At 44.8% G+C, this 26655-nt stretch overlaps 1 protein-coding gene across 1 annotated transcript in view; it reads right to left on the bottom strand.

The window, feature by feature from the left end:
- The window catches only part of GSDME (gasdermin E), a 287746-nt gene that overhangs the window by 58088 nt on the left and 203003 nt on the right, over positions 1-26655 (bottom strand). The window contains exon 7 of the mRNA XM_082257476.1: positions 11960-12146. Coding sequence (XP_082113602.1) covers positions 11960-12146 — 187 coding nt within the window. The remainder of the gene's footprint in view (positions 1-11959; positions 12147-26655) is intronic.

Below are 26655 nucleotides of genomic sequence, written 5' to 3' on the forward strand. Positions count from 1 at the left end.
TACGGTAAGTATTTGATAGGAATTTTCCATTTTCTCTGATGTTCACTGACGGGACACAGCTCTTTATCTTCATGATCGTAGGGTTATTCTGCTCCCATACAGGAGTAGGACACTAGGAAGAGAAAAAAAGCTTCAGCACGCCTATGGGGCAGTCTCTATGGGTATACTCCATGGTCAATAATTTTAAAAGGCTAGAAATATAACCTATGTGGCTCACGGCAAAGTTAAAAAAACTATAAATAATAAGAAAAGAGCTTTTAAAAAATATAATAAATAAGGAACAGTATCATTGTTTAATTGTTATAAAGAATATAACAGAATAAGTAAAAAGGAAATCAAGGACGCGAAAATTCAAAATCAACGTCAGATTGCAAAAGATAGTAAGACAACCCCCAAAAATTCTTCAAATATATTAATAGTAAAAAGGTTAGGTCTGAACATGTAGGCCCTTCACAAAATAATCTGGAGTGGGTGACTGGGGACAAAGAGAAGGTAAATTTATTAAATACTTTTTTCAGCACTGTGTATACAAAGGAGCATGGGGGAGCTCATGACCATAATGAGGTTGGTATTGACAAAGCCCCAAATGATCCACAATGGTTCAAAAGTCATATGGTCCAGAAATATTTAGACAGAATAAAGGTGGATAAAGCACCGGGACCAGATGGCATCCACCCATACATCCTAAAAGAATTGAGCGCTGTAATTTCAAAGCCTTGGTTTCTAATTTTTAGGGACTCATTAGGGACTGGAATAGTACCACTGGATTGGTGTAGGGCCAATGTGGTGCCTATATTTAAAAAGAGATCAAAGTCTTTGCCAAGTAACTTTAGATCTGTTAGTTTAACTTCTATAATCGGGAAGATACTGGAGCGTTTAATAAAACACCACATAGAGGAGTTCTTGCTGGAAAAAAAATATTTTAAGAAACAGACATCATGAATTCATGGAGGACCGAAGTTGTCAAACAAACCTGATTTCTTTTGATGAGGTAAGTAAAACCTTGGACAGAGGGGTGGCTGTGGATGTAGTATACTTGGATTTTGCAAAAGCCTTTGACACAGTTCCCCACACACGACTAATGCGTAAGGTACAGTCTACAGGCTTGGAAAGATCAGTTTGTAAATGGATAGCAAATTGGCTAAAAGATAGAATTCAGAGTAGTGGTTAATGATTCTTACTCTGAATGGTCTAAGGTAATCAGTGGTGTACCCCAAGGTTCAGCTTTGGGACTCTTACTTTTTAAAATCTGTATAAATGATATCGGGTCTGGGAATAAAAGTACCATTTCAGTCTTTGCAGATGATACCAAGCTTTGCAGTGGAATAACTTCCTTACAGGATGTCTCCAACTTACAAGCTGACCTCAATGCACTGTTTCATTGGGCAACTATGTGGCAAATTAGGTTTGATGTTGATAAATGTAAAGTTATGCACTTAGGGGCTAAGAATATGTATGCATCATACATACTAGGGGGAGAAGAACTGGGGGAATCCATAGCGAAAAGGGATCTGGGTGTTCTGGTAAATCCTAAGCTTAATAATAGCACGCAATACCAAGCTGCGGTTTCCAAAGCAAGCAAAGTCCTTTCTTCTAACATAGGCATGGACTTCAGAGGCAGATATCATTTTGCCCCTGTACAAATCATTAGTAACACCTCATCTAGAATATGGAGTTCAGTTTTGGGCACCAGTTCTCAGAAAGGATATCAGGGAACTGGAGAAAGTGCAGAGAAGGGCAACCAAACTGATAAGAGGCATAGAGGAGCTCAGCTATGAAGAAAGATTAGAGGAACTGAATTTTTTCTCTCTTGAGAAGAGGCGATTAAGGGGGGATATGATCAACATATATAAATACATGAGGGATCCATATAGTAAACTTGGTGTTGAGTTATTCACTTTAATGTCAACACAGAGGACAAGGGGGCACTCTACGTCTAGAGGAAAACCGGTTTCGTCACAAATACGAAAAGGTTTCTTCACCGTAAGAGCTGTGAAAATGTGGAATAGACTCCCTCCAGAGGTGGTTCTGGCTAGTTTACTAGATTGCTTTAAAAAAGGCCTGGATTATTTCTTAGTTGTACATAATATAAATGGGTACAAATATTTATAGGTAAAGTTGATTCAGGGAATATTCGATTGCCTCTCGGGGGGATCAAGAAGGAATTTTTTCCCCTGCTGTAGCAAATTGGATCATGCTTTGCTGGGTTTTTTTTTCGCCTTCCTCTGGATCAACTGAGGGTAAAGGATTTTGTATATGGGATTGTATGGTTGGGTTTTCTTTACTGTTTTTTATTGGTTGAACCATATGGACATGTGTCTTTTTTCAAACTGACTATGTAACTATGAGCTGGGGGGAAAGAGACGCGAACCGGGAGGAAGATGAGTCCGGGGGTCCGACCATCCCAGGGAGAGCCTACATCCACCCCAAAACCCTCCAGAGGTAGAGGGGGGAAAGCTACTTACCAAACCAGGAACAGGATGGGCACAGCTCCGGACAGGACACCGCTCCATTGCAATGTGGGTGCTGTCAGCCAGGAGGAAATGCTGCAACTCAGGCTGAAACCAGTTCGTATGCGCCCTCGTGAGATGTTTAACTCGCAGACTGGGGGGGACCCTAAGGATCTAGATTATCCAGTGCCTCGCCCAGTCTGGCACTTGATTATACATTCACACAGGAACAAAATAATAAAAGGAGAAAACAATTCCAGGTAAAAAGAAAAAAAATGTCAGGACCGTCCCATGTCAGGAGATCCCAGCAAGGAACTAGGTCCTTACTCCTGACTAGGCATAAAAAAACGGAATACCTATAGCAGGAAGTGGGAGTATACCCCCAAGGACTGCCCCAGAGACCTGCTCAAGCTTTTTTCTCTGCCTAGTGTCCTACTCCTGTGGAGGGCAGTATAACCCCATGAAGATGAAGAGCTGTGTCCGTCAATGAACGAAAGAGAAACTACATTTCAGAGTTGTCATGGCTGCACATGAAAAGGGGAACTCTTCCAGTACGGAAAAATGTTCCAGTAACAGCTATCTAAAGCTGGCCATGCATGGATTAAACTTCATCCAGTTCAGCAGAAATTGGCTGAATTTTGATCAGTCTATGGCCGCTCCAATTCCAGAGAAGTAAATTTAACGATTGATTTCTCTCAAACCCAACTTATTGGAAAATTTTCCTTCGATCAGCACTGTAGCCAATCAGCTGCAGCGCTGATCAGTGCTCTCTAGGGCACACGTCCCCGATGTAAAAATACAATACAGTGGGGAGGATTCTTCCATCCATTTTCAATCAACCTACAAGGTTTTTTTTTTTTTTTTCTGGTTAATCTTTTTATTAAAGTGTACAACAAAAAAGTACAAAGCTCGCAAGTGTAAAACAAAATTGGCATACAGAGATATCAAGTACAATACAAGGCTCATAAAAATGAACAAATATCAGAAGTCAGAGTGCAAGTGCAGAATCTTCATACACATAAGAAACAAGGCATAAGGAGATAGGCATAGTATGGTGTGGCAATTAAAGACAAACTTTGGATGTTTAAAAAGCACACATGTCTAGTATCACTTGAGGGCTGCTAACAAATTATACACTAGAAAGCAAGAAGTCTGCTCAGTGAATGGTGTAGGCAGTTAAACCAGACTGTGAACCATTACACTAGTCAAATTCAGTGAGTGGAGAAAACGAAAAGGGGAGAAGGTTAAAAAAAAGGGAAGGGGGGTGTGCAGCTATCCATTCTCCTGGGCACAGAGATGGTCTCTGTTGGCAACCCCAGCCTATGCTCATGACACCAAGGTATCAAAGTCAGATGAATAACAGAAATGGGACCATAGCATCCACATGAGCTTATAGGAATCGAACTTATCGTTTCCCCTAGCAGGGACCTGTTCCATGAGGTCAATTCTGTCCACTTTGCATGCTCATTCAGCCAAGGAAGGGGGTTCCGTCACTGTCTGGCGATTACTGACCTTGCAGCTCTCAGAAAGTGTCTTACCAAGCTTTTCTTGATTTGTTTGTAAGTATCAGGGAGCATAGAGAGGCCAGTAATTTGAGGCATATTTGGAAATTTGTCTCCTACCACCTTTTCATACACCTTTATTATTTCATCTGAAAACGGAGCGATATTGCTCCCAGAAGAAATGCTGAACACCGTATCATGCAGGGAGTGGGAGGCAGGGCTACCACAGGTGCACGGGGGGTGTAAGAAAAACTCACCAGATAGAATGGATCCTCTATTGCCTTACAGCTAGGGGATCAACCGGGCTCAGGTGGTCTCCACGACCAGTATATCAGTGGCACCTGGATGCGTCCTCCCTCTACTCCTTCCTCTCGTATCCCAGACAGCTCAGTGGATTTAAATATGGATGGAAAAGGAAGATGACATCCGTAGGGAATGCTTTAGTTAAAAACTTTGATATAATTTCAGTACAGGCAATATAAAGAAAACATCCAGGATGTATAAAAAGTGGCACTCGGTCGGGATGTAAAAAACCAAAACGCAAACTCTGGCATTGTGACGTCCCGAGGGTATGAGCAGAGGAACGCCGTGCGAACAACCAGCGTGCGTTCCGCCTGCTACTTCCGTCTCGCGGCCACGTGATCGACGTGCATTCCAAATTGACGCGTTTCGTCACAAGGTGTGACGTCTTCAGAAAATGGAACTGTTGTTGCAGGGGGAAAATAGGCAGATGTAAATATACATTCTTAATGTCTAATCATTTCTAAAAATTCCCCTTGTTGCAACGATGCAATCACTCACAGGGCGAATTCCATATGGAACTTGTGGACACAGAAAAAGGTGATGAGAACCTTTGATTCTAGGATGGGGTGAACACTGCCATGGAACTTTGGAAGTCCTAAAACCGTTCCTCAGAGGGAGCTGGTAAAGTAGCTGTAAGGCAGTCTGGAGGGCCTGCGGTCCCATCATAGAGGTAAAAAGCTTGAGAGGCATAAAGCAGGAAAGCAGTAGGGAGCAAAACTCAAACATGTACCTCTGGGACACCACATCTTGGACCCGAAGATCAAATGTCCTAAGTTCAGGTGGCTGAAAAAGCCAAAAGACATACCCTCACTTGTAACAACCGGATGCTTCTTCATTGCTAGAAGGACTTGACACCAGACTTGGCTGGCTTGGATGTCCAATACATGCAATGAAACAGAGTGGAGGCCTTCGCTTGACTTGGCTATTAAGGTGGAAGTCTAGGAAAGATAAAGTTTTCAAGAACCAAAAGACTTTGCCATGAGTACCTTAGTTTTTTTTTTTTTTTTTTTTTAATGCGTAAGAGCCTTTTTTCCACTGTGACTTACTTAAAGAATGGGTCTAGTAGATCACTAAAGAGTCATTCTCTCACAAATGAAATCCTGTCTAAGCATTTTACTACAATCTGAATCTGCAGACCAATTCTACAGCCAAAGTATCCTGCGCATCTGTATAAACATAAAAGTCAGGTGACAATTTTGGTGCAGAGAGTCTGGGTACAGTTCTCCAAGGTGTTGCCAAGAAGGACGGACCCAAAGTTACAATCCTTTTGCTGCAGTGCACTAATGTAGCCAGGGGGAGAAGGCAACAAAACCAAAGCCTAGTACATACTATCAGTTTTCTATTTTTCAACTCGGGGCTAAATTAAAAAAAATTAGGAACTCTGGAGGAGATCCTGTACTAACAATCTAATGTTAGTACAGTGATCTCACGACTGAGCTCTTGTGTTCTGATAGAGGGATGGCCCCCACCTTCAGCAGACATTTTTTTGGTCATGGCCCTTTGACAGAAGCCAGTCGTTTGTGCGGCTTCTGTCTGACCGGTTGCCATACACATGGACCGAATGTTTACTGGTTTTTATTGAACCAGCCGATACCACGTGATATTCGGCCCATGTGTACGGGGCTTAAGTCTTCAATCTTCCATTATAACTGGAATCATAAGTCAGAAATCTCCTCTGTAGACAGCAGTCTCCATTACCTAAGTACACTAACAAGAAACTGAGGATTGCTCAGAGTGGAAGGGATTATATTAGCATCCCTAACAACTATGTTTGACAGTGTCCCCACCTGAAGGTGGCAGCAAATAATTAATGGTTAAGGTTTAAAGAAGCCTGTGTCCTGTAATGTACGATTAAGAGATTAGGCTATTTTTTTTTTTTTTACCTTTATCACAAGGCCAGTTTACTTGAAGAGCCAACATAGCTAACACAATACATAGACTTAACAACTTCAATACTGGGCACTTTAACCCCCTTCCTGCCTGTTGTGGAAACAAGGATTAGTGATAAAGCTTCAGTGGAGACATCTTTTTCCCATGAGAACTCTTACAGGAGTGAATTTCCCTTCCTAGGGCTAGATTTCTCCTCACTTCCTGTTGTTTCCCTCCATTTGTAAGTCGGATGTTTGTAAACCAGGGACTGCATGTAATGGGATTTTTGACTTACCGTAAAAATCCATTTCTCTGATGTTCATCGATGGACGTAGCTCCTGATTCTTCTTAACCATTGGGTTATACTGCCCCCTACATGAGTAGGACACTAGGCAGGAAAAAGCTTGACTATGCTTTTGGGCAGTCCCAGGGGGTATACACCCACATTTAGCTATAGGGACCCAGTTTTGTTACAAGCAGTGTCAGAAGAAATTCAACTCCACAAAGGGGTGTGTGTTGTGTCCATCAATGAACTTTAGAGAAAAGTATTTTACGGTAAGTCAAAAATCCCTTTTTCTCTTTCGTTCATTGACGGACACAGCTCCTGATTCTTATTACCATTGGGACGTCCCAAAGCAGTGTTAAACATGAGGGGTGGGATAAACAGCAGAACAAACATTTTCAATGGTAAATTATAACCAACCAGGTAACCTGGAGCTCCACCAAGAACAACTGGAGCTCACCTGGAAAAATCATCACACTCTCAAAGAGGACCAGGCCCTCTAAACAACAGCCTGCAAAAACTTTGCGGCCAAAAGAAGCATCCGCAGGTTCCCATACAATTTTATAAAATGTTTTAAAAGTGTGCACAGGCGAACAGGTGGCCGCCTTGCCAAACTGCATCACTGACACATCATGACAGAAGGCCAAGGAAGCACTAAGCGCCCGAGTAGAGTACGCCGTAACAGGGAAAGGAAGAACCCGACCCTTAATTGAAAAGGCCTGAATCATCGCCTGTCCTAATCATCTGGAAATGGTCGCAGAAAAAGGGACAACCCTTCCCGAGGTCCGTCCGTGAGTACAAATAGTGAATCTGACTTTATAAAAGACTCCATAGCTGGTACACCCTAAGTGCCCCGAACCACATCCAGGAAATGCAAGGCAATTTCCTTGGGATGTTCAGATCTGGGACACAGGGAAGGCAACACAATGTCTTTATTCAAATGGAAATCAGAGACAACCTTTGGAAGGAACAACGGATAAGGGCGACGGGCCACCTTATCTCTGTGAACCACCAGGTAAGGTGAACAACAAGACAACGCCGCCAGCTCCAACACTATGCGTAGAGGTGATAGCCACCAAAAAAGGGCACCTTCTAGGGCAACGTAAACAAAGGAACCTCCCAAAGTTTTTTTGAAAGGAGGTTTCTGGAAAACTAGCAACACCAAATTGAGATCCCAGGACAGCAATGAAAACCGCACTGGAGGAGCTCCCTGGACAAGGAATGAATGACCAATGGTCATTGAAAGGAAACTGCCAAGGCTGAAACCTGGCCCTTGATGTACTCAAGGCCAGGTGCTGCTCAACCCCCCCATTGGAGGAAGGCCAAGATCTGAGCCACCTAAAAGGAGCGAGGGTGTACCCCAAGAGACACACACCACGCAAGTTACATCTTCCAAGTACGATGGTGGATCTTCCTAGAAGTAGATTTCTCTAGCCTTTAGCAGCGTAGGAATCAATTGATTCAGACAAGCCACTATCCTGCAGCACCTGGCTTTCAACAGCCAATCCGTTAAAGGCAGCAACTGTCAAACGGATGGAAGATTGGCCCTCAGCAGATCTTCCCTGAGAGGAAGTCTCCAAGGAGCATCGGTGACGAGCCATACCAGATCAGCGTACAAAGACCGGCTAGGCCAGTCTGGAGCCATTAGAATGACTGGAATCCCGTCTGCCTCTGTCCTGCGCAGGAGTCTTTTCAGAAGTTTAAGAGGGGGAAAGACGTAAAACAGACGATACCGACCCCAAGGAGGCGTCGGTCAGAAGAACCCATGACCGTGCACAAACCTCTGTACCTTCCTGTTGAGACTTAAGACCAAAAGGTCCACCTCGGGAGCACCCCACTGGAGACACAACTGATAAAACACCTCAGGATGAAGTGACCAATCCTACTGGTCCAATGCCTGTTGACTGCGGTAATCTGCCTGCCAACTTTTCACCCCTGGAATGTGTACGGCAGAGAGGGCTGGAACGAAGCGTTCTGCCCACCTAAGAATGCAGTCTACTTCCCGAGCCGCCAGGACACTTCTTCTGCCCCCTTAGTGATTACCATAGGCCACGGCTGTGGCACTGTATGATTATATCCGTACCGGACACCCCCGAAGATGACTTGTTCACTGATCCAGACAAAGTCTGATCGCTCGGAGGTCCAGTACAATGATTGGCAGTCTGGACTCTTACATAGTTCAGACTCCCAAAGCACAATCTGTGCCTGATGAAGTGCCCAAGAAAGCCACCAAATCAGGGACCTTTTGATACTCGGCACAACAGGATCAAATTGTCTAAAGACTGTGGATCCCTGTCCCATTTGACCAGAATCTCTTTTTGCAGAGATCTCGTGTGGAACTGCAAACTGAACCGCCTCGAAGGGGACACCATCAAGCCCAGCACCCGCAAGCAAGTCTTGAGGGATGACCATCTGCTGGAAAACAGAAGCTGAATTGCATCCTGCAAAATCCAGAGGAAGAAAACACTCTGGCTGAAGCAGTCCAGAATCAGATCCAGAAAGTCCAGCTTGTGGTTGGAACCAGAGCAGACTTCTGAAGGATCAGAATCCAGCCGAACTCCCTTAGAGTTTGCAGAGTAGTCTCCAAATTGTCCATCAGAGCAGTCGGAGACTGCGTTCATAGAAGATCGTCCAGGTACCCCAGTACCGCGATCCCCCGCTGATGCAACAAGGCCAACACCAGGCCCAAACACGTTCATGAAGACCCGAAGAGTGGAGGCCAGACCAAAGGGTAATGCCATAAACTTATAATGGTCCTCGCCCATGGCAAAGCGGAGGAAGTGCTGGTAATCCGCCCATAGCGGATTGTAAAGGTGAGCAGCCTTAATGTCGATAGAAGCCATAAAATCCCCCAGATGCAGTGATGACACTACCGTGCAAATGTACTTCATTTGGAACTTCTGTACTCGCACAAGGCAGTGTGGTCCAGCCTTGAGGTCCAGAATTGGATGCACTTTGACTTCCTTACTGGGAACTATAAACAGGTTTGTAAAAAAACGTTCCCGAAGTCGGGGGGCGGAACAATCACCCTTGAGGTAACAAGTCTTGCACTGCCCCAAAGAGACCCCGTAAGTGCAGGTTGGAAGGAAAAAACCCTTCCAGGAGAATAAGACTGGAACTCGATCTAGTAGCCATACCAAATAATTTTGTGGACCCACTAGACCTGTACTGGGGGGGTCCACGATTCCCGGGAACCAGCGAAGACACCCCCTCCCCCACCCAGATACAGGTGAGGGCACCCCTTATGTTGAGGAAGTCTTGTTCGCAGGTCTGGAAGAGCCTGCTCTAGGCTGGCCTGACTAGGTCCTCTGGAACCTTCGGTGGAAACCCTGAAGGGGTTTAATCCCTTGTCTCGAGATCCTAATGGACGACAAAAGGCTTCTTATGAGCCAAGAAGAGTGGACCACGTCTATGACGGGTCATCTTGCCCTTGAACGCCTGCGGAAGAAGTATTTTTCGCCCCTGAGAGCCCCTTAATGATGTGATCGAGGGAAGCTTTGAACAGGAAATTCTCTAATAAAGGGGGAACCGGATAAGACCATCTGAAGAATCTGGGCCGCAGACCAGAAAGTTAGTCAAATAACATGCCGAAGGGCCACTCCTGAGGTAACTCATCAAAAAGGAACCTACCGCAAGGCAAATAGGAAAGGACAATGGGCGATTTTGGACGCTTCCAGCTTTAGACAAAAAGATCACTAGATTAGGAAGGAAAAAGAACCACCGTGTCGCAGGAGACAGCTTGAGGGCATCAAAAAGAAAAGGTCCCCTCGACATCAGCTTCAGCTGCATCCTCCAATGCCAAACTGCCCGCACAGATGCAATCAGTGCGACAAACGGGGCTTGCTAACCACCAGAAGTGGGTTACGTTCCACAGCAACCGGGCCAGACCCAGATCTTATGATAGATTGGGGGGGCACTATATACTAAGCTCACGCAGAAAAACATAACAAGCAGGGGAGTGCCGCCGACTGCGATTCAGCAAGGGGACGCAGACCACCTACTGGACCCCGCTAAACCATCCCCTCCCCAAGCCCAAGAAATGCAGCAGGAAGCCCAGAGGACATCCCTGCCTTAGTCAGAAAACCCCCAGGGTGGCAGGGAACCCTGCTCAACCCCCCATTGCGCACCAGGAAAAACAAGGCCAGCAGCAACCCCAACAGGCCCCCCCTTAAGAGCATGTGGCAAAAGCCAGCTCATAAACTCACCCAGAAGGAGGGGAACCCAGGGGGTCCCACCGTCCCAGGGCAGGGGCCCACGTCCACCCCAAAACCCTCCAGGGGTGGAGGGGGGAAAGCTACTTACATACCAGGAAAGGGATGAGCACCGCTTCTGACAGACCTCTGCTCCATCAGAATGGGAGGGGGGGCTGTCGGCCAGGAGGAACTCTGCGACTCAGGCAGAGGCCATGACTTACGCGCCCTCGTAAGACGTTTAATTCGCAGGCCAGCGCCGGCCAGAGGGGCTATGTCACGGCTGACTAGCACGGAGCTGAGGCCTGTGCACGCTCACTAGCCAGACTGGGGGGGACCCTCTGGATCTAGATTATCCAGTCTGTCGCCCAGTCCGGCAGTTGATAGTAGATTCTCATAGGAACAAAATAACAAAGATAGGATAAGTTCAATTTAAAAGGAAAAAAATTGCCAGGACCAGTGATCCTGTGCCAGTGCCTATAGCTGAGAGTGGGTGTGTACCCATAGGCAATCCCAGGGGGTACACTAGGTAGTCAAGCGTTTTCCTTCCTAGTGTCCTACTTCTGTAGGGGGCAGTATAACCCAATGGTTAAGAAGAATCAGGAGCTGTGTTCCTCACTGAACGAAAGAGAAAAGTAATTTTTCTCCTTCACTGATGTGCGCTGATGTGGCTGCACTGATGTGACAGCACTGATGAGCACTGATGGGCACCACTGATGAGCAGGCAGTGAAAGGCAGCACTGACTGGCATCACTGATGGGCACTGTTAAGGCTGCACTAATAATCAGTGCAGGACTCTCCTGTGAGGAAATGCCACTGATCATCTCACCTCTCCTTGATTGGACACAGCTGATCACATGGAAAAAGAGCCTCGTCATCGGGTCTTTACCTAGATCGGGGATTGTGCTGTGTCCCAGGGACACAGTCCGCTGCTGATCGGCGCACTGCGGGCTCCCGCAGCGAGAGTGGGACAAAGTCATATGAAGCCGTCCCAGAATGAGAAAGCCATCTTGCACCCATCATTTTATTATATGGTGGATGGGAGTTGGTTAAACTCTAGCAATACAGATGATTTACAAAGTCAAGAATAGGTATTTCTAATATATGGCTTCTACAGCTGGAAAAAAAATATAAGCAAGCTAAATAAATATGCATCTGTTGTGACAACATGAAAGAAGTATAACGAAAAATATGTATACATTATCATTAAACTCTGCGATGTGTGGGAGAAAATATACTGCAAAAAAGCTTATTTATTAAAATGATAAAAAAAAACAAAAAAAAAAAACGTGTCACCAAACAGAGAAAACTTTTTTAAACAGGGAGTATGAAATGAGAAGAAAATCTGAATAAACAAATTACCTTCCAGGGCACTGATGAGGATGTGTACAGCTAATATCAAGTCTTTATTATATGGCTCTATCAGCGTCTGGTTTGGCATATCATACCCAATGAGGCAGAGAATCTTCTGGATCCATTCTCTCTCATGCGACTTTAACTCATCCAGGAAGTACAGGCCAGGCCTCTTTTCTAAACAGATCTCTTCTACCTACAGGAGAGATATAAGCATGTGCTCATCTATCAAACAGAACAAAATACCCAATGTAAGCTAATACATATATTATTGTTTAAACTAATTTTGGAATATATATATATATATATATATATATATATATATATATATATATACACACACACACACACACACACACACAGTGCCTTGCGAAAATATTCGGCCCCCTTGAACTTTGCGACCTTTTGACACATTTCAGGCTTCAAACATAAAGATATAAAACTGTAATTTTTTGTGAAGAATCAACAACAAGTGGGACACAATCATGACGTGGAACGAAATTTATTGGATATTTCAAACTTTTTTAACAAATAAAAAATTGAAAAATTAGGCGTGCAAAATTATTCAGCCCCTTTACTTTCAGTGCAGCAAACTCTCTCCAGAAGTTCAGTGAGGATCTCTGAATGATCCAATGTTGACCTAAATGACTAATGATGATAAATAGAATCCACCTGTGTGTAATCAAGTCTCCGTATAAATGCACCTGCACTGTGATAGTCTCAGAGGTCCGTTTAAAGCGCAGAGAGCATCATGAAGAACAAGGAACACACCAGGCAGGTCCGAGACATTGTTGCGGAGAAGTTTAAAGCCGGATTTGGATACAAAAAGATTTCCCAAGATTTAAACATCCCAAGGAGCACTGTCCAAGCGATAATATTGAAATGGAAGGAGTATCAGACCACTGCAAATCTACGAAGACCTGGCCGTCCCTCTAAACTTTCAGCTCATACAAAGAGATGACTCATCAAGAGATGCAGCCAAGAGGCCCATGATCACTCTGGATGAACTGCAGAGATCTACAGCTGAGGTGGGAGACTCTGTCCATAGGACAACAATCAGTCGTATACTGCACAAATCTGGCCTTTATGGAAGAGTGGCAAGAAGAAAGCCATTTCTTAAAGATATCCATAAAAAGTGTTGTTTAAAGTTTGCCACAAGCCACCTGGGAAACACACCAAACATGTGGAAGAAGGTGCTTTGGTCAGATGAAACCAAAATCAAGCTTTTTGGCAACAATGCAAAACTTTATGTTTGTCGTAAAAGCAACACAGCTCATCACCCTGAAGACACCATCCCCACTGTCAAACATGGTGGTGGCAGCATCATGGTTTGTGCCTGCTTTTCTTCAGCAGGGACAGGGAAGATGGTTAAAATTGATGGGAAGATGGATGGAGCCAAATACAGGACCATTCTGGAAGAAAACCTGATGGAGTCTGCAAAAGACCTGAGACTAGGACGGAGATTTGCCTTCCAACAAGACAATGATCCAAAACATAAAGCAAAATCTACAATGGAATGGTTCACAAATAAACATATCCAGGTGTTAGAATGGCCAAGTCAAAGTCCAGACCTGAATCCAATCGAGAATCTGTGGAAAGAACTGAAAACTGCTGTTCACAAACGCTCTCCATCCAACCTCACTGAGCTTGAGCTGTTTTGCAAGGAGGAATGGACAAACATTTCAGTCTCTCGATGTGCAAAACTGATAGAGACATACCCCAAGTGACTTACAGCTGTAATCGCAGCAAAAGGTGGCGCTACAAAGTATTAACTTAAGGGGGCTGAATAATTTGCACGCCCAATTTTTTAGTTTTTTATTTGTTAAAAAAGTTTGAAATATCCAATAAATTTCGTTCCACATCATGATTGTGTCCCACTTGTTGATTCTTCACAAAAAAATTACAGTTTTATATCTTTATATTTGAAGCCTGAAATGTGGCAAAAGGTCGCAAAGTTCAAGGGGGCCAAATTCATATATATATATATATATTCATTAGGGATAGACTGATATGGTTTTTTCAGGGCCGATGCCGATATTTTGGCCACTAAGTATCGGCCGATATTTTGTACATTTGTACATTTACATTTTTTACACAAATCTGGTACTGAACATGTTAATATTTGTTTATTAACATTTTTAACATGAAAGGTTCGTTCTTCACACCTTACCTGCCTGAAAACTGATATTAAAACTGCACAGCTCTCACTTGCAGGTACATCAGTTTCACATCATGTGAACGAACGAGTCCTAGAAGAGTAGACAACTAGACCACCGTGAAAAATAAAGTGCTGGGAAAATAATAACTAAAGGCTTCCCAAAACAAATTTACATAAACTGATGCAGTAGTGCACTCACTGTCTGCTCTGCAATGATTAAATCTAGTAGTTGTGCTGCAGTGCAAAAGGCAGTGCACTGAACACTACTACTACTCATTTACAATGCTCCCAGTTAAGTAGAACAATATTATAGTGCAGAAAGCATAACATTTCAGCATGTTCACCAGTTAAATGGATTCAGTTTTTTTTCATATATTGCTGCTACTTAACTAAAAAAAACGCTCACTTGGTACCAAGGAAGGAGGAGCAGAAAGGTATCTTCTAGCATGAGAAGCAAGTCTTTTGTAGCATGCCTCATTTTCTTTCCACCACTGAAGAGGATCACCACTTCTGTCAATTACTGGTTCCTTCAAATAGAGATGAAGTTTCATCATCCAGGGTCATTATTGCAGATTCAGAAGAATCCTCTGCTGCATGAACCCCAATAAAACACTGAACATGGCATCTATTCGACCACAATGATGTTTTTCTTCTGTCCGTTGTCTTTTTGGACATCTTTCTCTTTTTGCAGCATTCCCCCCCCCCTTCTCTTTCATCTGCCCCCCTTTCTCCCCTATATCTACTTCGGGACATAACCTATGGATTACATAAAGGGTCTCTACCTGCAACTATCCAGTAACCCAGTGTTTCTCAACTCCGGTCCTCAGGGCACACTAACAGGCCAGGTTTGCATGAAAACTGAAATACATCACAGGTGATACAATTTGCTGCTCAGTGATTGCAGTATTCTAGTCTGCATCTCCCCAAGGTAATACTTAAAATCTGGCCTGTTAGTGTGCCCTGAGGACCGGAGTTGAGAAACACTGCAGTAACCCATACTAAATTCAATTATTGTTTTCCATATTAGAGAATGCAGATCTTATTAGTTATTTACATCTTCTTATGTTTAGTACGCTGTGTAACTTTTAATCACTCTTAATTATATGTTCACTTTGTTCAACTTAAGGATTTGGCACTGTCTACATGGTGATATACATGGAGATAGTGCTAATAACTTTGCTGGCAGAATGGCAAGTTGCATCGAACTAATCCGCACTGTCATTAAAGAGTGAGGACATCTTGTGGAAATGTGAGGTAGTACATTTTCCCTCAGTCCCGCACATCAGTGAATGATTAGGTAATTATTACCAATTAGGGGCGGTATATATCGATGCATCTTGAGTCCATTCAGTAGCTCTGAGGAAACCAACTCTGTTGGTGAAACGCGTCAGCGTCCAGCATTGTGCACTGAGCACCCATGCACAAGCGACAATCGAGTCCCCTGTACAGGATCCAACACCTATCGCTCCCCAGGCTGTTCCCCCGAGAAGGCGTCCGGCTGATCGGCTCTACAGGAAGTGACGACCGGGAGGACACCTCTGACCCGGAAGTCATTTTCCGCAGCCGCCGGTTCAGCCACATGGAGGGGTAGAACGCCGACGGGTTAGAGTGACAGCTACAGGTTAACCGGACCTGGGGGACCGTACCGCAAAATACCGCTATCCATCCTCCCTCTCTACATGACCAACACACCGCTATTCAAAGAAGCTCACGCCAAGGTAATTCCATGACCTGTTATACTTCTACTCTTTGATTACGCTTACACGGACGGTGTGCTTCCATTTATATTTACTGTCAACTTGAGACCTATTTCGAGTTCCATCAAGTGATATCTGCGGTTTTCATCTATTCTCAACATCAAGGACTCTCCTTGTTTTGATGATTTAATTTCGAACTTCTCGCAGACCATCAAGTCTACATCTTCCAATACCTTTTAATGTTTGTGAGTTAACCGACCACAGCTAACGAACCAATTTTGGACAATCTTGTCGGCAGTTAATTGCAGGTTGGAAGGTTGGAATTCCTTTGCACCATCAATATTTTTTCCAGGAAATATCTTATTCATACTGAATCCATAATTTTGGTGAATTCCAGCCAGGTCCGTTTATTATGACAGACAGAGGGGTACTCCATTATATTTGAGGTCCTCACACTGTACCTTGCGAATTATCCAGCCTACATTGGATGCTGGTGTCCGCAGGGTCCAAGTGTTTATGATTAGATGGTATTCTTCAACATGCATGGGTGCCAATCGTTGATTTTAATTGTTGTTTTGTAACACTATGGCTCACTGCCTTCATGTTTGTTTTTGTCTTGAATTTGCTTTTTAAGGCATACGTGCCTAATAAATTTATACTTTTTAACCAGAATACACGCCTGTGGTGCCCTTAGTTGGCGGTTGGGGTAGTGAGTAACAGACCTTTGTTTGTATTCTCATGGTCTCCCAACCTCTTTTTCTTTTTGTTTTGTTATCCAGCTCTTCCAGATTAGAAACCTGCTCTTCCTGTCTTTTTCGGTAGGAACCTCCTCCTGTTGAATATCTTCTGTTAGTCATTGTTTTGCCTCGGTCAATACGTCTTCAGAGGAGAAAGCATGATTCTTGTATTGTGGATCCAACAGACATGCAAGCACAACATTTTTATTCTCTTCATGCTTCTCAAAACGTTTAGCGAGGCTGTCCCTCATGGCCTGCCTACATGTTTAAATGCCACGTGTGTTGGGTCCTTCATTCTCTTGAAGAAGCATCTTCAGCACTCTCACACATGGGATGACAGATGACACAGATGAGTTGTAATGACTCACCTCTAGTGTCACTTCCTCTAAAGAAGTTCGCAGAGAAGACAAATTGGATTTCTTGACATTGATGTTCCACCCAAACTCCTGCAGGGAGCTGACAGTGATAGTCAGGTCGCTCATCAGGGCTGAATGAGAGTCTGCTCTCAATAGAAGATTGTCCAGATACCCCAGTACTGCAATCCCCCGTAAATGCCAACACCAGGGCCAGTACTTTGGTAAACACCATGGGAGCGGAGACGAGACCAAAGGGTAACGCCACAAATTAATAATGCTCTTCTGCTGTGGCAAAGCGAAGAAACGGCTAGTGTCCAGCATAGATAGGGATGTGTAGATATGCGTCCTTGGTATCTACGGAGGCCAAAATGTCTCCCTGGTGTAGTGACGCCACTACCGTTCGAATGGATTCCATGCAAAACCTTTGAACCCGCACAAAGCAGTTCAGAGCCTTGAGATCCGGAATTGGACGCGCTTTGCCCTCTTTTCTGGGCACAGTAAACAGGTTTGAATAAAACCCTTGAAAGCATTCCAGAGAGGGAACTGGCGCAATCACCCCTTGCGACAGCAGATCTTGTACCGCCTCCCGTAGATTCCTTAACCGGTCTGGAGATAGGGGTAGATTGGACGGGAAGAATCTGTCCCGACGGACAAGACCGGAGTTCGATCTTGTACCCTGATCTTGTACCCTGAACTCGAACTAGTGAAAATAAAAAAAAAATAAAAATCACAAAATAAAAAATTTCCCTATTAATAGTTAAGACCAAAGTCCCAGCAGGGAACTAGGTCCTATTCCTAAACTAGGCAGAAACAATAGATGCTGTAGCAGAGTGTGTGGGGTTATGCCTGCAGGGACAGCCCCCATAGGCGTGGTAAAGCTTTTTCCTGTCTAATGTCCTATTTATGATGGGAGGAGCATAACCCAATGCTCTAAAGAAGATATGGAGCTGTGTCTGTCGATGAAGGATAGAGAAAATATAAAACGGGAGTAGAGGTCTTAAAAAGATGTGCCCAAAGGTGGAAGCAAACACGCCCATTTAGGGACTGAGTCTAACATTCCATCACTGGGCGCCTGGGCGAAACCCACCTCCACCTGTGGTACCCAAAACTAGGCTTGAACATTCTAGAAATCCACAAATAAAGAATTAATTAAATTGAGATAGAAAATAGAGATTTTTATCTCTAGAAAGTAATCTCAGGGTATGAACCAATGCTTTTTGATACAGTCGTATCAGCTTGTAAAAGATAACAGTAATTGCTCATTATTTGATGTACGGTATGATGTTGACCCGTGATTCTGGTAATGAGTCTAGTACTGGTAGGGTTGGTTTTCTTTTTAGATTAATGTATCAGTTGTGATCTGTTAGTATTCTTAACCCGATTATAGGCTCTTTTTAAACCAGATTTGCTATATCCTCTTTGTTGGAGATGATTTTGTAGGGCTTTAGCCTCTCTTTCAAAGTCCAGAGAATTACGGTAGTACAATTACATATTATCCTCAAATATTGACTATAGGGAGTGTTAGAGATTAAAGATTGGGGGTGAGAACTAGTTGCATGGAGAATTGTATTACCTGCATAAGGCTTGCGAAACAGAGATGAACCAATATTACCATCATTATCAATACAAGTATTGATGTCTAAAAAAGAAATAGATATTTGGTCATAATTCATAGTGAATTTAAGATTGAAGTCGTTGATAATCATCTTTGATAGGAATTGTAATTCATGTTGAGTTCCTCCCCAAATAAATAAAATGTCATTGATAAAACTTGTTGAGATCTTGTTGTAGATCTTCCCTAGAAAAAAGATTTTGCCCCCCCCCCCCTCAGGTACAGGTTGGCATATGATGTGGCACTTCGTGTCCCCATTGCCACCCCCTGGAGGTAGTGGGAGCCGCAAAACATGAAAATATTGTGGGTGAGAATGAAGTATAGTAGATCTAAAACAAATTGGTTGTATTTGTGGGCTGATTGTCCCCTTTCCGACAAAAACAAATTGACAATTTAAATTCCTTGATTGTGTGGAATCTAATTGTACAGGGCTTCAACATCAAATGCGACCAACCTTGGGTACATGCATTCAATCGAGAGTTTAAAGTAGATCAATCGTGTTACAAACAAAGGAGTTGAGCGAAGGTAACATGAGAATATAAATAGTAATTTACTAGTTGACTTGCTTTTTCAGTAAGAAAACCACACCCTGACACTATGGGTCCATCTGGGGGATTTTTCTATTTTTTGTGAATCTTGGGAAAGGCATATAGGGTGGGAGTTTTGGGACGTTTAACAGTTAAGAACATCCAGGTATTTTTGTCAATAATGCCTGAATGAGCATATCATTCAGGCATTATTGACAAAAATACCTGGATGTTCTTAAATGTTAAACATCCCAAAACTCCCACAATAAATGCCTTACCCAAGATTCACAAAAAACAGGAAAACCCCCCAGGTCGACCCATAGTGTCAGGACATGGTTGTCTTACTGAAAAAGCAAGCCAACTAGTAGATGACTATTTATATCCTATGTTACTTCGCTCAGCTCCTTCGTTTGTGACACGATTGATCCACTTCAAACTCTTGATGGAATGCATGTACCCAAGGATGCATGGTTGGTCGAAGTTGATGTTGAAGCCCTGTACAATTCGATTCCACACAATCAAGGAATTCAAATTATTGATTTTTATTTGTCCAAAAGGGGACAATCAGCCCACAAATACAACCAAGTGTTTTCAGATCTACTATACTTCATTCTCACCCACAATATTTTCAAGTTTTGCAGCTCCCACTACCTCCAAGTGTAGGGGTTGGCAATGGGGACACCATGTGCCCCATCGTACGCCAACCTGTACCTAGGGGGGTGGGAGCAAAATCTTTTTTTCTAGGGAAGATCTGCAATAAGATCTCAACAATAAGCTCTTAACAAGATCATTACCTGGCATCGTTTTATCAATGACATATTATTTATTTGGGGAGGAACTCAATATGAATTACAACAATTCCTAACAAAGATGATTATCAATTATGACCAAAAATCTTTTTTTTTTTTTTTTTTAAGACATCAATATTTATATTGATAATGATGGTAATATTGGTTTATCTCTGTTTCGCAAGCCTTATGCAGGTAATACAATTCTCCATGCAACTAGTTCTCATCCCCAATCTTTAATCTCTAACATTGCCTATAGTCAATATTTGAGGATAAAATGTAATTGTACTAATTCTTTGGACTTTGAAAGAGAGGCTAAAGCCCTACAAAATCGTCTCCAACAGAGAGGATATAGCAAATCTTGTTAAAAAAGAGCCTATAATCGGGTTAAGGATACTAACAGATCACAACTGATACAATAATCTAAAAAGAAAACCAACCCTACCAGTACTAGACTCATTATTAGATGTACGGGTCAACATCAAACCGTACGTCAAATAATGAGCAATTACTGGTATCTTTTACAAGCTGATACCACTGTATCCAAATACATTGGTTCATACCCTGAGATTACTTTCAAGAGATCAAAACCTCTGAAAATATCATCTAGTGCAGAGTCATCATGTCTTCAACCAAGGAAACATTTCAAACAAACAAGGCACTGCACCATGTGGCAGATGTAATTTTTGCCCTTTTCTATCCAATTCCACCACAGTCGCCTTGCCTAATGGACGGTCCTACACTCCACTGTTTCATGCCAACTGCCAAACTGTTGGCGTGGCGTACCTTATGCAATGTTACTGTGATGCTTTTTATTTGGGGAAAACCAAACAGGCCTTTTTTCAGCGGATTCGAGATCATGTTTCACTTATTTCTAAAAAAAAAAAAAAAAAATGACTTGAAACTCCAATTAGCCGACATGTGGGACTATATCATCAATTTGATCTATCTTTCATTCACTTCTTTGCCTTAGAACATGAAAAAATTTGCGAAAGGGGAGGGGAGGTCGATCGCCTCCTCCAGCGTGAAACAAATTGAATTTTTTCCCTACGGGCAACCAAGTTTCCTGGCCTAAACAAATCTCTTAGTTATAAATCTTATTTAAAATCCCTCTCCTTTCTATTTTATCTTTAGCTCCCCCTCCCTTTTTTCAGCTGTGCACAGAAATTGATCTTTCTCAATAGAATATCCCTATTGGTTATAAAATATTTACCATATATTTTGGTGTTTTGGATTTGAGATCTTTTTGAAGCGTCTTCAGTAACCCAAGAAATATTTGTTTTATTTTTACTTTGTTGCCCCCACTTTCTATGGGAATAATGTTTGCCCAATTTAATTAATTCTTTATTTGTGGATTTCTAGCACGTTCGAGACTAGTTTTGGGTACCACAGGTGGAAGTGGGTTTCTTTGGTTAAACGTACGGACGCCCAGTGATAGAATGTTAGACTCCGTCCCTAAATGGGAGTGTTTGCATCCACCTTTGGGCGCATCTTTTCAGGACCTCTACTCCCATTATATATTTTTTTTATTTTGCCACCAATTATAATTATTTATTTTTCATTTGTTATTGTTATACCTTTTTTTAATATTTATTTTCATATTAGGTTTTCTTTTGACACAATATTTTGCTTGTATATTCTTTCTTTTTATTAAGATTGATAATTTATTGGATTTATTTGGAGACCTTCAATTTAAAGCAAGCAGTCCAATGAGGTTCTTCTATTAATTGTCCACTAGATGTCTCCGATGTACTGGGGCTGTCTATGATGTACTTGCTTTCTTACGATTGTTACAGTCGTTCTGGACCTTTTGTTGGTGGTGATGATTCCAGGTGCGAGTGGCATCCTCTGTGGCCGCCGCGCTGCGCAGTGATGTCAATGCGTCCGGCGCGGCGGGAGGGGTAGACACTGGTGGTGGTCATTATCTGCAGGGAACCGTGGAATGCGGATAACTTGGATGCTCGCAGCTGTGGTTTAAAATGGTGAGATATGTCCCTGGGGCTACATTACTCCTATTAGCAGTGGAGAGATAACTGGATTTTTGACATACCATAAAATCATTTTCTATTAAGTTCATTGATGGACGCAGTCCTCAGGTGCAGATCAGTAGGGTTATACTGCCCCCTACAGCAGTAGGACACTAGGCAGAAAAAAGTTCTGGCTACGCCTTTGGGCAGTCCCGGAGGGTACACCCTCTCTCTTCCTGCATAGGATGTCAGTTGTGTATCAAAGCAGTGTCAGAGAAGTAACACCAACCCAACTCAAAAAAGAGGGGCGGGTACTGCGTCCATCAATGAACTTAAGAGAAAAGGATTATACGGTAAGTCAAAAAGCCAGTTTTCTCTATCGTTCTTTGACGGACGCAGCCCTTTGATGCATATCAGTAGGGACGTCTCAAAGCAGTACCCAAATGAGGGGTGGGAACAGCAGAACAAAAACAGTCCCCAAGGCTAAACATAGCCAACCAGGCCACATAGGTCTCATCAGAACAGCAAGATGAGGCCCACCTGAAAAACAGAAACACCCCCAAGAAAGGCCAAAACCCTCCAAACAGCAGCCAGCAAAACTTTGCGGCCAAAGGAAGCATTCGCAAATGCCAGCACATCCACCTTATAAAATTTGGTAAAGGTGTGAACAGAAAACCAGATCGCCGCCTTTAAACCTGCAGCACAGATGCCTGATGGCAAAAATCCCAGAAAGTACTAAGCGCCTTAGTAGAACGCGCCGAAATAGGAAAAAGGTAGAACCTGACCCTTAATTAAATAAGCCTGCACCACCGTCTGTCTGATCCATCTGGAAATAGTCACAGCAGACACAGGCAGCCCTTTTATCGTGCCATCCAAGAGGACAGAGAGCAAAGCTGACCTACAAAAAGACTCGGTAGTCGCCAAGTACACCTTGATTGCCCGAACTATATCCAGAGTATGCAGTGCATATTCCTTAGGATGTTTGGGCTTAGAACACAAAGATGGTAACACAATGTCCTCGGTTAAGTGAACACTAGAAAACCACCTTCAAAAGGAAGGACGGATCCGGACGAGTACCACTTGTCTCCATGAACCAACATATGGGGAGAACGACAGGACAATGTAGCCAGTGCCGACACCCTGCGCGCAGAAGTGATAGCCACCAAGAAGGCCACTTTCTGTGTTAAGGTAGGCAGGAGAAACCTCCTGAACACTTGCAAAAAGAGGTTTTTGAAGAACTAACTGCACCAAATCAAGGTCCCCAGTTGGTGAAGGAGGTCGCGCCGGAAGTACCGAGTGTCACACCCCCTGGAAGAAGTTACACACCAGGGAACGGGCGGCCAACGGCCGTTGGCAGAAAATTGCCAAAGCCGAACCCGACCCTTGATAGTACTCAAGGTCAGCTCCGGCCACTGAGAAGGAGCGAGGTGGAGCCCAAAGAGACTCACACCACGCAACATACAACTTTCTCGTACCATGACAAATCAACCCAGAAGTTGCTTTCCCCGCTTTAAGCAGAACGGGAATCACTGAAGCAGATAATCCCCTGTCCCTCAGCTCCTGGCTTTCAACAGCCAAGCCGACAAAGCCAGTGACAGTAAAGCAGGATGGAAGATAGGCCCTGGAGACAATAGATCCTGCCTAAGAGGAAGTCTCCAAGGAGCGTCTGCGACTAGCCCGACCAGGTCGGCGTACCAAGCTCGGCGAGACCAGTCTGGAGCCCGAGAATGACCAGAATCCCTTCCGCCTTTGAACCTGCGAAGAAGTCTTGGCAGCAACTTGAGAGGAAGAAAGGCAGAAAGCAGCCAATACTGACCTTGGGCCATCCGTGATTGCTCTCACACGATTATGCGTGCCTCATCCTTGTGCAGGTGACCATGCTAAACTTCTCAGTGTCGTTTATGCTGAACTTAGTATATGTTCTTGCCTACGACAGAACCCATGGTGCCACCAGTGCATCCGCCAGAGGGTCCCGGGAGCGGACCACAAACCTCTGCACTATCCTGTAGATGTGACGCCAACAGATCCACGTCTGGAGTGCCCCAATGAAGACACAACTGCTGGAACACCTCCGGATGTAGGGACCAGTCCCCTGCATCAAAGGCCTGCTGACTGAGATAATCTGCCTGCCAATTACCCACACCTGGAATGTGAACAGCGGAGAGAGCAAGAACAAAGCGCTCTGCCCAACAAAGAATGCCTGTCACTTCCAAGGCTGCGAGACACCCTTGGTGCCAACTTGGTGAATGACATAAGCCATGGTCGTGGCATAGTCTGATTGAATGCGCCCTGGACAGCTGCAGGTGCCCGGTCCAGTGAACTAGGCAAAGCCGGAGCGCTCTCAGCTCCAGAACATTGATCGGTAACCTGGATTCTCCATGGACCATACTCCCTGAACAGAGAACCTGCCGAGGACTCCTCCCCACCCGGACAGGTTTGCATCTGCGGTACAATTGGTCAGTATAAGGGGAAGGATTTCCTGCTTGGGCATCGGGCCCGAAGCCACAAGATCAAAGACTCCCTGATTGAATGCGCCCTGGACAGCTGCAGGTGCCTGGTCCAGTGAACTAGGCAAAGCCGGAGCGCTCTCAGCTCCAGAACATTGATCGGTAACCTGGATTGTCCAGGGACCATACTCCCTGAACAGAGAACCTGCCGAGGACTCCTCCCCACCCGGACAGGTTTGCATCTGCAGTACAATTGGTCAGTATAAGGGGAAGGATTTCCTGCTTGGGCATCGGGGCCCGAAGCCACCAGATCGAAGACTCCCTGGAAACCTGGCTCAGCTGGATCCGAATGTTTAGAGAGTTTGGAACCTAGTTCCATTTGAGAAGGCCTGCTTTCTTGGGCATCCTCGAGAGGGATTGAGCAAAAGGTACCGCCTCAAAAGATGACACCATCAATCCCAGAACTTGCATGCAGATTCGAAGGGACGACCATGTTCTGGACAGCAACAGCTGAACCACAGCCTGAAGTTTAAAGAGTTTTCCCGGAGGGAGAAACACCCTGGCTGAGGACGAGTCCAAAGTCAGGCCCAGATAGTCCAGTCTCATGGAGGGGACCAGGGACAACTTCTGAAGGTTCAGAACCCACCCATGGTGATGGTCCGTCGTCAGCACTGTAGGGGACTCCGCACAGAGAAGCAGAGGTAAGCGAGACCAAGGGGTAAAGCCTACCAATAGTGATCCTCTCCCACGGCAAAAACTAAGAACCCGTTGGTGTCCTGCACATAACGGGATGTGAAGGTGGGCATCTCTGATGTCTATAGAGGCCAGGAATCCCCCTGATGTAGGGAAGCCGCCCTCGTGCGAACCAATCCCAGGGCCATTTGGTCCAGCCTTGTTGACTGTACTGCCTCATTGAGCGCCAGCAAGCGATCCGGGGACAGCCGCATAGAGGAGGAAAACTTGACCGGAGAAACTCGATCGATTGAAACTCGATCTTGCAACCGGAACGCAAGACCTCCCGATTCCAGCTGTGTGGGATCCGGGCCAGCCGCAGGTCCGAGAATCGGCAAAGACGTCCCCCCACCCCACATGCGAGTGAAGACGCAGCTTCAGGCCGAGTAGGCCTTGTCCGCAAGTCTGGAAAAAAACGATCTTTGTTTGCCAGACCAGAGTCACGTGGAGCCACCCGCGGAAGTCTTGAAGGACTTCGCCTCATTGACCGTCTCCGAGGGACGAAGAAAACCGTTTGTGAGCCGAAAAGGAGGGACCCCATCTGCGACGAGGGTTCTTACCCTCGTTAGCCAGTGGAAGAAAAGTACTCTTCCCCCTTGTGAGACCCTTATATAATGTCATCCAGGGGCAGCGCCAGACAGGCGATCCCCCTGAAAAGGGAGATCCTTTAAGGCCCTCTTAGAAGTATGATCCGCAGACAAACACTTCAGCCAAGTATATGCCAGATAACCACTGCCAAAACCGACAGGTGTCCCAATAAGGAAACCGTGTCCAGTGCAGCATGGCAAAAATAGTGCAGCCCTGCACTAGCTGGTCCAACAGCTCCCCCAAGGCAGCAGGTACTTGCTCCTCACCAAAACACGGCGTTGGAGCTCCGCCCATCATTCAGAGTCTGCGTGGCAAGGCAATCCTAACACTGTTCTCAGTGCAGACTCCGCCAGGGAGTATAGATCGCGGGCCACAGCCTCCGCCATCCTATCCCCCAGGTCTTTAAAGGACGGGATTCCTCCACTGAAATGACGGTAGTCTTATTCAGCCTGGAGACCGGTGGGTCCACCTTAGGTGGCACAGTCCACTTAGTTACCATAGACCCTCCAAGGGGTAACGTCTAGCAACCACTTAGACACCCCAGGGGAACGTATCGGGTGGTCCCATTCTTATATGAGAATGCTAGCAAATGAAGCTGCTTCGGATGGCAGGCGAGTGCCAAACGCAAACTGCGTCCCAGGCGTATTTGCAGCTGCATCCACCAAATTGCAGGGTGTCACGCACCGAAACAACCAGTGCAGCCACCAGCGCCTGTATCTTGCGGGGTGGTAAAATTGTCATCCTCAATATTCAAGGAGGCAGGGCGCGAGGTAACAAACCCGGCAGGGAGACCCAGGTCTGCGGCGGGTAAGTCAGATTCAGAATCCGGCACATTACAGAGGCAGGGGTAGGTGGAGATCATTTCTGCGCACCTCGCCCTCTCAAGGCCACCTCCACCCGGGACCCAAATGCTTGCAGAATTGCCTAAAATGCATTGGTGGACAGTGGAGATTCGGAAGGCCCTGCGACCTCCGTGAGGGGGTCAGGTGGGGACACATGGTCTGCAGGGTCCATACTGAACCAGAGAACAAAGGCAGGCGCCATCTCCTGACAGGACCCCTCTCCGCCAAAGTGGGGGGCTGTAAGACAAATAGGA

This window comes from Pelophylax lessonae (genome assembly GCF_965119305.1).
Source record: "Pelophylax lessonae genome assembly, chromosome: 5".
NCBI lineage: Eukaryota > Metazoa > Chordata > Amphibia > Anura > Ranidae > Pelophylax > Pelophylax lessonae.